Here is a 12,487-nt window from a genome sequence, read left to right as displayed (position 1 = left end):
AAGGAGATGACGGTTGTGCTGGTGACAGCTGCGGAGGAGGAGACAAGGGCTGGGCGGTGACTGGGGAGGGAGAGGTGGGAAGGGAGGTGTTAGCTAGGATGGTTCAGAGGCGGCAGAGGTAGCGGCGAGGTCAAGGTGCTGGTAGTCAAAGCAGTGGTGGTGGCGGAGCTAGAAGGGTACAGGTAATGAAGGAGGTGATGGTGGCAGAGACAGTAACGGGGGTAAAAGTGGTGACATCAAAAGAATTGAAAACACATGTCTGCACAAAAACCTGAGCATGAATGTTCAGAGCCTCATAACTGATAAGAGTCCAAAAGTAAAAACAACGCACATGTCCAGCAATGGATGAATGGATAAACAAAATGTTTTCCATACAATAGATATTATTTGGCCTTAAAAAGGAAAACTCTGATACATGCTACAACATGGATGAAATCTTGAAAACATGATGCTGAATAAAAGAAGCCAGTCACAAAGGACCACATATTGTACCATTCCATTTATAGGAAATGTTCAGAATAGGCAAATCTATAGACAGATCTTAAATCAGTGGTTGCCTATGGCTGAGGGAAGAGAAATGGGAATGACTACTAACTAATAGGTATGGAGTTTCTTTGGGGGATGATAAAAATTTTCTAAAATTAGATTGCACAACTGTGAATATACTAAAAACTATTGGATTATACAAATATTGAATATATTGGCTTCCCTGATGGATCAGATGGTAAAGAATCTGTCAGCAATGTGGGAAACCCAAGTTTGATCCCTGGATTGGGGAGATCCCCTGGAGAAGGAAATGGCAAACTACTCCAGTATTCTCGTCTGGAGAATTCCATGGACAGAGGAGCCTGGCGGGCTACAGTCCACGGGGTGGCCAAGAGTCGGACACGACTGAGCAACTAGCACTTTCACTTTCACACTGGAGTATACATTTTAAATGGGTGAATTTTATGATACACCAATAAAGCTGTTAAATAAACTGGAGGCAGTAGTGGTGGTGGTCGTGGCAGGCTCAGTTTGGTGGGGTGATACTGGAGAGAAGGAAGATGAGAGTTGATTGACACCTAATATACCTCAATCCATGTACAGCCAAGTCTGAGTACTACAGAGTTTTTCTATGGATTTTTTTTTTCCTTTGTGCCTTCTGGTTGAATTACATTCCCCCCATGGCCAACACTGAATCTATGCATAAGAATTTGTGAAACAGATTATAAAAATCAAGCCACGTTTCAATTGCCATTGGATCATGTGTAGAAGGGACACCTTTGCTTTTCCCATATGGTGTCCTTAGCAGGCAGAACTGACTTCTTAGGAGTGATGGGACTGTAGCCAGATTTCTTCTTCTCATGTGAGTACAAACTCAGACAGGGTCCATGAAGAAATTAAAGCAGACATCTGGGGTCTATAAGTTTTAATAATTTTAAACTAGCTACAAAATGTCAATCACATCACAAACTGACAGAGGAGACAGAAGGAATTTAATATTACATGCCGTAATGATATTTATCTCATAGTTTATCTATATTTCATTCATTTACATTATTTTTTTTAAAGGTTTCTTTATCAGCTACTAAATATCTCAGCAATTTGGTGTGCATAGCTCTAGATTAAGCAACAGAGAATTGTACTGATAACAAACCACAGGGGAAATAGTGATTAATAAGAGTCAGCCTTATAAAATTTACATCTCCACACTGTTTCACAGCAAGGTTGCTTTCTCCAAAACACAGTCTTCAAAAGCAGCAAACAAACTCTATATTACATCCATTGGACATAATTTCAGTCAAACGTGTGTTTTGCTGGAAATGATTAAATGGTGAGTATGTCAAACCCATCTTTTTTTAAAATTACTTTTTTTTAAAAAAGGATGATCATGGTTGATAAGTTTAAATATTGACAGAAAGAAAGTGACACCACTGCAGTTTTGCTGGTATAACTTAATCTTGACAGTGCCTCAATACTGAGCATGCTTTGTTGCTGTTTTCTGTTGTTGCTGTTGTTGTGTATGTGTTTCCTCATCAGTATGCTACTGTCATGGAAAGATTTTGTTTAAGTAGGAATCTAAAAATCTATTTAGTTCTCATGCATAAGTGCATAAATCACATCACTTTGAGTGCAATGCCTGTTATGTGATTCCACGTTGTCTAATCATGAAATCATAAAGACAGACACCAGCCATGAGGAGCAAAGACAGCGGGTTTTGAGTTTCAGAGCCTGATGCCCGAAGAAAGGACCGTGGCAGCAGCTCTGCGGAATGTCACAGTTTTACAAGAACAATACTGTGGATTGAAAGAATCAACAGCACATTGAGCATTCCTAAATTGTTGTCATTCAGCAAACACCACTGAAAAGAGAAAAGGTAAAATGAAACCCGAGACATCTTACATAAAGAGTTAGAGCCACCAAATGACCACTATATACAGCCTTTGGAGAGAAAGAGACCCAGGAAAAACAGAAGACACACAGTATCGTTGGGCTGATGGACGACACAAGACATTCACAATGGGGGCCGGGTGATGTGTGCATGTGTGCAGACCTACTAGGTTATACCATGAGAAAAGCATGAAGGTGCTAATCTTGCCCAACAGCATGTGGAAGAAGACACAGATGGGCCATTTAACCACTCCCCAGCATCTTTGTTGCACGTTGGTTGGCCTCATCAATTCTGGTTTTGTTGGAATCAGCCTGGAAAAAGGGGAAAGAAAAACAACTCAGTTTACCCATTAAAATGCTATTGGACCCCTTCAGGGTCCAGTTCAAACGCCTCTTATTGGGTGAAGGCATCTTGAAACTTTCCTTCTCATCAGAATGACCCATCCCTTCTTCTGTGTCCCCAGAACCATTGGCTGGGCTTGAGCATGATCATAGAAGTTTGATCTCATGACCTAGTTCTCATGACTGTTTCCCCTACCGCAGACTGTTCTTTGTAGGACAGAGGCATATCATTTATCTTTCTCTTCTGGAATGACACCCAATGACTTCTATGGCAGACACTCACATCTGTTAAACTGAGTTATATTCCTGCTATTTGTACAGTTACTAGCATCACTTTGGCCAGGTTACCTAACATTTTGGGGGCTCAGCTTTCTGCGCTGTAAGCTGGGGGCCGTAAAGAACACTGCTGGCGAGCACAGTGCCACTACAATGTCCCACTTATTCAACTTGGACAACATCAAGATAGATATCAACACCGAGGTATATACCGTTACTAGCTCCTTTTTCCAAGTGAGGAAACTAAGCAGAAAGAATTTAGGCAATTTTGTCTAATGTCACAGCACTAATAAATGGGGAAACCAGAGTCAGAAGGCCTGGCGTCAGAGTCCACACTGTAATCACTGTTAGCATCTTACTACTTAGGTTTGCTATGAGGATGAAATGAGTTGCTACACATAATGGTCTTGGAATAATGTTTTGCAAAAATGAAGTGATCAATACATCTTATCTTACAATTACTCTTGTTGGGTGAAAACGTGTTTTGCTTTTGCAATATTAAATATTTTTTAGTCCCATTTCTGAAGATTTACTCCTGTGAGCTTGATAACTGGCTTGTTTTAACAGAGACACACTTACTATCATTTTGTATTTTGACTGACTGCCTCACTGCGTGAGTTCTCTTTTGCTCTACATGCATCATGAAACCCAGGGCTACTACCTGGATATACTTTTGACCTTCAGAAAATGAACTATTCCTAACATCACTGAGGAACATATGAGCCAGCAAGCAGAAGAGAAGACAAAAATTCCTTTCTGGCTGTTGTTTTTGCTCTACTGTGGTTGGCAGTGTTGTATGTCTTTCTCCAGCCTGGGAAGGGGGGAAGGGAACTGAGAGGCAGTGTAGGGAAACTGGGCTGTTTTTATATCAACCAGCACTTAGTCAGTGATTACTGATTTCACATCAACAACTGTGCTTGATGCTTTGTAATCTCCACCAAGTTGTGTCTTCTTTATCCAGTTTAGTTGTGAATTCCCGTGACACTAGAGTTATCGCTATTCAAATAGAAATTTGCCAAGTGAAAGAAAAATATTTCTAGACTGTTCATAACTTTGAATTATCTGGCAATAGCTCCTTACCATCTGTTTGGATAGTTATGAGTTGACTTCAAAACAGATAAGGCAGAACAATAATTTTCCTTGATGGCTTTGATCTATAGACTCATAGTTTTGACCTTTAGGTTTGTAATTTGGAAAATGGGTATTTCTCACCTGTTTTCCCAAACGCTTTAGTATTCCCTCTTTAGCTACAAATACTATCAGAAATAATAACACTTGGATCTAAAGGAAAATTAGAAGCTCAGATCAATGTGAAATGTTCCTTAAGATTGGATTATGCTGATTATTTTTCCAGACTTACGTTTGAGAACTGCTCAAATAAGGAAAAAACATACATTTAAAAACAGACAGCATTTCTGAAGGCAAACATTCTAGGATTTCTTGCATTACGAAGGTACTGGTGAGTCTTCATGTGATGGTACAAGAGGGTGTTTTGAAGTAGAGCATGAGGCTACTCTTTGGATACCCTCAAAGAATCTGGGAGGAGCTAGAACAGACGTATCATCAATGAGCATCTGTGTTGTCCACCTCAATTCTTTCTGAAGTGTATCAAAATTCCAGTCTATACAATACCTGACACCAAAGGAGCCAGATCTTTATTATATTATATAACATATGTGCTTTTAGGAAAAATATCCTGAGATAATCTTCTTTTAGTTGTCTTCCTGGTATTTGGAGAATGCATCTGTGTTTACTCTATTTATATCCTGTAGGACATATTTATGCAATATATCCCATCTCTGTTTTCACATTTCTATTTAGAGAATCCTAAACTCACTAATACACTCAAGATACACTACATAACTTGCCTTTGTGAGGAAACCAAGATGCCGATGCAAAGAACCATAGAAAGAGGTAGAAGGGCTGTTTAGGGGCTGTTCATGCTTCTAAACACTCTGAAATCTCAAATCCAGACCATGGCAAGTAGCTTTTAGAGCACAGCTCAGACTTCCAGAAGAGGATATCTCTAACTTACATGACAGCCTGTTCTGAGCCCAGATTTTAACTGTTCTCTTATTATTTTTCCCCTGGAGAAGGAAATAGCAATCCACTCCAGTATCAGATGAGGAACCAGGTCATGAAGCTGGTGAGCAGGAAAGCCTTGCTGGAACTCAAGATCTTAGTTTTCAAACACCATGCTTCCATACTGATGCGAGAATGTGAGCAATGCTCAATCTTCAGCTTTACTTTTATCCTATTTTAACGTGTGCATCGCATCTTTCACTGACAATTTTAAATCCAAGTTTGAACATTATTGTTTCCTTAGCAACAGTTCCCATAAAGACATGACAGAAACGTGCCCCATTTTAATAGATTTCTAAAAGAATCATACAATTTCAACCTTAGAAGATTGCCTATTTATAAATACCCTAAATCAGAAAATAGGGTTTTTAAAGGGACAAAGTAATTTCTTGACAGTCCATAAGAATGTACTGAAGACTGCATTATTTTGGATTCCCAAAACTTTACTACTAATTGAAGTGATGAGAAAGGATCATGATTGGTGGGGTTGGGTGAGGGTGGTTGTTTGGGTCATCAGAGAATATGGGAGAAATAGAAGATTCTCTTTAGTCCTACAGTATGATTTTAATCCTAGATATGCAGAAGATCTTTGCACACCATTTTCTATGATCGGAAGTAAGAACTTGCAAAAGAAGGTAGAAGTCTACTAATAATCATGTAACATGCATCATTTGGGGCAATGCTGAATTGAAATGGGCTTTATATCAATCATATCCACATTGTTGTTTTGAGGAAAAAAAGGCTAGTTATTTGAAGGCAACTAGACTCTTGCCCCACTTCTTAAGCAATTCAGCATCCAAGGATGAGATAAACTATAATGGCAATTTCCTATCCTCTTGCCTGACTTTTGATAAAACCCTATAGTTGCACAAGTCTTGGCTCTTGTAAACTAGGCCCAGAATGAAAACTTTTCCCCTAAAGAACAGACCTAGAAATGTGAAGTGGTAGATTAAGATGTCACCTGCCTTTCCAGGAAAACTGCTTGCTTAAAGCCCAACTCTGTCAATAAAGATTTGACCCCTCTTTCTTAGTAGAAGTTCTCTTTCTAGGACTCTAATTGAGTTAGAGATACATTATCTCCCTATATCTGTGAGTCAATTGGGTCCTTTGATAGAAAAATGGCTACTTTTCTTTTTCTTTCCCCCAAATCATTTTCCTATTGGAAGGTGGTTCAGCAATTATTTCTTAGTTCATTTTTCTGGGCCATAATGGGTTAGATCCATTTCTGTTGGCTCCAGTACTTTTGGAAAGTCTCAATATTGTTCTAAAAACCTATTGATCTACACAGCTTAAAAGCTTTAGCACATCAAAGGCTCTTACCAACAATAAGCATGTCATGACTTGTGAAGTAGGCAAAGCACAGGTATTTCGTCAACTACACTGACATTTGTGTATATCAATATTGATTAGGCAAAATATTATGCAGTCAAATATCTTTATAAAGTGCATAGAACACAATAGGGAAAAGCGTTCCCTTTATGTCTACTAATTCCTTTCTTAAGTCAGTGGAGGATGCTCAGATACCAAGAAACAGTATTTAGCCTTATGATGCAAGAGAGCACAAAAACCGTCCTTCTACCCCCAACCAAAGTGGAATGAGTTGTTGAAAAGGAACTCAGGGTTTCAGGCTCAAAATTTCAATATCTTCCAAGGAATAAACTCATATCATATAAGATTAGCTAAGTAGAATTGATTATAGATGCACAATTACCATTAAACTCATAATTTGTCTATTTCTCCCTGTTGGTATTTGGATATCTTAAGAAATTATAAGTAATATTTAGGAGTCTATTGATTAGGGAGGGGATGGAATACAAAGACATAGAGACTGTATCAGATTTGCATAGTGTAGAATATTCGGTGTGGGTGCCCCAAATCTTGTTATAAAAGCTTTCCAGTGCTTCTTTCTGTTCCTTCCTAATCTGAAGTCCCCAACCCTACCTTTTACCATTTGACCGTCTCTCCTCTTTCTGACACTAGGCGGCTCAGTCTGAGTGTGACATCTGGTGTCCTTATATGAACTCAATTTCATTAGATTATGTTTCCTACTTTGAGATCTGGACGTGTGCACTCTTGAACTGGAAATGGAATATGGGCCTTTTTGAACTATCATTTAAGCTTCCGCACTTATAAAATCAAAGCTCCTATTCATCTTATGGCTAACCTGAAATAACTGTTCTTCCCTCCATTTCCTGATTCTATCCCTACATCATCTCTGACAAGCTCACCAACCTTCAAGACTCGATCCAAATTCAACTTTTTGGGTGAGATTTCCCCATTCCCTGACCCTTGAAATCTTTCCCCATCTAACCTGACTTAGCATTTGATGTGCAACTTTCTTGACAAATTATATTTTCATCTGGATGCTCACTGCCTCCCATAAGCTGTGAGTTTCTTGGAGTGGAGGTGGTGTCTTTCTCATCTTAATATGTCTTTTGAGGCCTAGCACAATGCCTGTAGTAAAGGTGACCCTGAGGAATATCTGCTAGAGTAAATTCTACCCTATTATTTACTTATCTGTTGCTGTATTTCTGAGTCGGAAAATTAAGGGGAAGATGTCTATCTACCAGGACCTGAATCCAAAGTCACGGTTTGCGGGTCTTGTTATGCCCTCCATGCTTCCTCGGTGGTTATTTCAGAGAAGGTGATGAGCAACAGAAACCTGCTGACTGCCCCGTGCTCACCTTCTCCATGATCCTGTCGATCTGGCGGTTCTGTGTATCAATCTCATTGCCCATATCCAGGGCCATATGACGGAGGTTTCCAATGATGCCGCTCACCTGCTCCAGGTTTTCATCCATTTCATTTTCTCGGGCATCATTTGTTACCCTGAGCATCAAAGAAGAGGTTTTAGAAGATAAGAAAAACTCAAATGCCCAGGACCTAAAGCTTAGTGAAAATCTATTGATCTCCAGGTATCAATCTGGTCCTTTTAAAATCTCTATTCAATATGAGAACATTTTAGCTTTTGTAGATAGGAAAATAATTTGTAAATGCATTATTGAACACTTAAATTTCTACTTTTAAAGAAGGCATATTAAGCAGATTAATATATCTACTTCTCTCAATTCTACAAACATATCATTTCCTCCCTTTATGATTATCCCAATTTTCATGTTTTAAGGCTAAAATCATTTTAGTTGGGAGGATTCCAGGTCAGAGAATGAAGGAGGAACCAGTTAGAAACTGTATTTTTCTTTCTGAAATGTCAATCAAAATCTCCAAGACTCAAACTTATAAGAAAAGCTATTGCACTAAGTCAGAGAGTTTCTCCACTCATCTACTTCTCCATTTGGGACCAACGTTAATGGGAAGAGTAATGAGAATAACAGTCTGCCCCTTAATCCTATTTGCTCCCAAAAACTCCAAAGGGAGCTACTTTTTCAAGATGACTTTTACTTGCTCAGGTTTCAATGCTATGTGGTTTTTAGTGACATTGTGAATTGGTGATTTCAAGGAAGAAACTGTGATAAAATATTGTTTCAGCCTAAGTAAGGAGGGAGGAATTGGCTCTCAAAATGCCTTACCCAAAGGGAGTTCCCATTTTTTTCATAACTCAGCTTGAAAGTTAAGAAGGCCCTTTTTTTTTCCTTAAAAAAACTTTTAATTGACATTTATTTATATATCATTTTTATTAATAGTTACTATATAGCCACAGTTCACCCCCTGCACTGTATGGATCCATGCACTGCTCAAACTGTCTTTAAGAAAGAACTCATTTTTTTAAGAAAGAAAGAAAGAACTCATCGCCCAGTTGCAAGGAGTGTGGTCAGCTGACAGCTTCTCACTGTTCATTCCTTTAGGTCTGCCTTTGAGCTGAGGTCATGTTCTTCTCAAGGTGGCCCAGCCAATGACAAAACAAGACTTTTTACAAAGACTTAGTAATTTCTACCTACCATGGAATCCCTCCAATGAGCAACTTTGCTGTGGAGTTCCCAATGAATTGGTCGATTGTTTGTCAGCTCTGCTTGATGGTCTGACAGCCTTCCCCAGTCTTACTTCCCCCCTTTCCCTTCCCAGTGTTACTCTCTAATAAACCTTTTGCACTCTCTCTCATGCTTGGCACCTGCTTTTGACCCAGTTGATGGACAAGGGCACATACAGCACTAACTCTTTATCGTAAATGGTAAATACTTATTTCAAAATGTCTGAGTTTTCCCCATCTCAGATGGCGACGGGCTAAAATTTGCTCACAGGGGTTAAAACCCATCCCTCACGGTAAATCCCAATGTAGACTGCTCCTGTAGGATTTTTAAAGCAATCTAGGCCAGGTAAAGTTAAAGGAGAACTTCCCAGGTTTCATATGTAGAAAAGAAATTTATATAAATGATTGTTAGCAGTTACGACTTACCTCTGGTTCCATAGTTCTCAGCCTTCTTTTCATATTAAAATCTGAGGGGCTCTAGAAACTACTGACACCTGGATCTCACTTCTAGAGATTCTGATTCTGATTCAGTTGGTATGGAGTAAGCCCAGGCACCTCAACCTCTGCCCACAGCCATAACTACTGCTGGGTTCTGGTGACAGTTCTCTCCTGTCCCTTTAGGATTCTTCCTGCCATTGCTAGTTCACAGATGTTTCACCATTCCTTATTATTGACCCTGCCTCCATCTCTGTACATAGTTTCATAAATTCTGCCCGATCAAAGTCATGGAGTGAAACACTTGCTGACTGCCACACTGGTGCTGGATGTGGTCACGAGGCGGGCTTTGTCCAGTGAAATGTGGGCAAAGGCTTGATAAGTGCTTGCGTATGGGAACCTGCCCCTTGGTGCTGCCACCACCATGCAAGAACCATGGGCTTTCCAGGGGAGAGGTTGCGTAGAAGAGAAGGGACGCCTCATACCCACGGCCCCAGCCAACCACCAGACAAGGAAGCACTGCTGTCTTAGATCATCTTGCGCCCACTGGCATGTAGTGAGCGAGCCCAGGAGATGCTCTCAGAAGATCTGCTCAGTCAACACAGAGATTCAGAAGTTAAAAAAAATGGTGTTTTTTCTCTTTTTTTGGCAGCACCACTAGACTTGTGAGTTCTTAGTTCTCTGAGCAGGGATTGAACCCAGAGCATGATGGTGAAAGCACTGAGTCCTCACCACTGGCCTGCCAGGGAACTTCCCAGTGCTGTTTTAAGAACCACTCAGGTTGGAGGGGTTTGTCACTCAAAAGTAAGCAACTGCTACAGTGCCAGCTGCACGAGGCTCACCTGCGGATGAAGCCACCACTGATGGCCATCTGCTCCCGTTCATCAACCACGCGAGCAGGCTGGCTGGCCACAACTCCATCCTGATTATTGCCCCAGGCTTTTTTGTAAGCATCACTTGATTTAAGCCTATGCAAAAAAGAGGGTGAGTGACAAGCAAAAGGGGCGGCGCATCAAGCTCACAACAATCATTACCTCTTCAAGCTCAGAACCGAACCAAGCGAATGAGTTTTAATTCGAGGCATTAGAGAATACCGATATATCATAATCCAGACCCCAACAGTTGGCCACCACCAAGCCTCAGCTACTCAGGATTTCATTTTTGTTAGTTTAGTTGGATTTAAGACAAGGATTAACGTAGTTGGAGGACATTCAATTCTATTTCAATGACATGGTTATATTTTGAGACACAAAACACAGAAAAAAACATACTGGCAGACAGACACAAAACAGACTGCCAAGTAGAGTGTGTATATCACACCACAGCAACACACTGTCATCAAGAAAAACATCCTGGACCAAGTTTTTACACACCATCATGCAAAGATTCCCGTTTTAATTGTTTTCCCCCAATGCATGTGCAGAACCAGGCATTCTCACTCTGCGTGGAGAACATATAGGATTGGTGGCTGGCCAAGGGTGATGGTCTTTGAGTTGCCTCTAGAGTGATTTGAATTAGATAATATATCGGTACTTCCAAACAGTCACCATACATCCAGAGTCGATGTACAAACCTTTGTCCACAGAGACAAAAAGTAAAAGAGGCATAGTGAAATGAATGCAGGAAAATAGAAGAGAGAACAAGCCATCTAGCACCAAAAAGGGAAACCCCTCTACATCTTCTTCATGCACCAGCTACAGGCATGAGTAGAAAGTGAAGCATTCTCATTTAAGCCAAACTACTCCAGAAGTTGACCATTCTCAAAAAAGGCACTAGCAGGACAGTAATAGCCTTCATGAGGATTTGAAACGCAGGTTCAATAGCTTCTTTGTTGGACTGAGGGGCAGGATGGGAGTGGTTACAGCCGCCTACTTCAAACTATCCTGGGATGTGGTAGGGGAAAGTGGTCTGGAACTGGTGTGGTCTCTGTGGGCCATATTTCACTGAGCTGCCTTGGAGAGAGACTTAAAATCCAGGCATACCTACTGTGCCCAATAGACACGTGTGCAGCATATTTTGGTGGGTGTGTTGTAACTGAGCAATCAAAGATGTTTTTATGTTCTTTGCATAGTAGAAACCACACGCTTTTTAGTCCAAGAACAGAACTTCTTTTGGTCCCTTTTTCACATTTTCTATTTTCTATTATATGACACCAGAATTTAACCTTTTTTTTTTTCTTTCTTTTACTGGAGGACCATAGCCATCTATTAAAACTGGCACTAAGACTAATACTTGCAGATTAGGGACCAAGAAACCCTGGAGACAAATTGGAAAATTGTACAGATGGAATTTCAGCAACTCCCACATCTAATGTATAATGCCACAGCCTTCAAGCAGTCAGAATTCACTGCTCTAAAGAGCCAGGGCCACTTAGTGGGACAGGATCCAAAAATGAATTTAATAGAGTTTAGAGTATGGCTTTGTTTTTGTTATTTTCCAAATCCCCATCCCCTCCCTCCTCACATTAACAGAAGTTATATGGACCTTGTGATGCTTTCTGCTATGTAAAATGTCTGGTGTACCATCTTTGGCAGTCAAGGGAGTGGGAAAGTTTGCGTTTCTGAACGAAGGCGAATCACTGCACCCACAATGCTGCACATAGACTCACATAACTGCAGGACATCTACCATAGTCCCTCGAAACATGCCGAGACAGGGCGAAGCCCTCCGAGAGTGCAGGGCGCCACCAGCCACTGCGCTGTGACACATGGTTTTTAAAGCATTATTTACACACAATAGGGAACACTTCAGTCAAGCTTTGAAGCTCAGTTAGGGTCTCTTGTGTAATAAGGAATTAGGGCCAACTGGTAGGTGGAATTCCCAGGGGTCATGATTTTATCTGAGCATTAGAATCTGTCACAGGGAGGGAGGGGGGCCTGCCTCCACCCTTTGTCCACACACAATTGGTGGACAGGAAAATATGTCTATGAAATTCATCACAAAATACGTAGACATGTCACCTGGGGGCAAGTGGCCACTGAAAATGATGAACAGTTAAATCCTGACTAACTGGAATGCTTGGGAATGCTATTTTGGTGAATTATAGGACTTTCTT

The 12,487-nt window shown here is 40.6% G+C and overlaps 1 protein-coding gene across 2 annotated transcripts in view; it reads right to left on the bottom strand.

Annotated features, from left to right (window-relative positions):
- Nucleotides 1-1,404: 1,404 nt before the first annotated feature.
- The window catches only part of SNAP25 (synaptosome associated protein 25), an 82,467-nt gene continuing 71,384 nt past the window's right edge, over nucleotides 1,405-12,487 (bottom strand). For both annotated transcript variants that reach the window (XM_065920860.1, XM_065920861.1), the window contains exons 6-8: nucleotides 10,276-10,401; nucleotides 7,758-7,902; nucleotides 1,405-2,685 (exon numbers count right to left, since the gene is read on the bottom strand). In XM_065920860.1, the coding sequence (XP_065776932.1) occupies nucleotides 2,617-2,685; nucleotides 7,758-7,902; nucleotides 10,276-10,401 (340 nt within the window). In that variant the 3' untranslated portion in view covers nucleotides 1,405-2,616. The remainder of the gene's footprint in view (nucleotides 2,686-7,757; nucleotides 7,903-10,275; nucleotides 10,402-12,487) is intronic.

The sequence above is a fragment of the Muntiacus reevesi genome, chromosome 2 (genome assembly GCF_963930625.1).
Source record: "Muntiacus reevesi chromosome 2, mMunRee1.1, whole genome shotgun sequence".
NCBI classification, from domain to species: domain Eukaryota; kingdom Metazoa; phylum Chordata; class Mammalia; order Artiodactyla; family Cervidae; genus Muntiacus; species Muntiacus reevesi.
The sequence above is the reverse complement of the archived record's forward strand: the minus strand, read 5'-3'. Positions and strand labels throughout refer to the sequence as shown.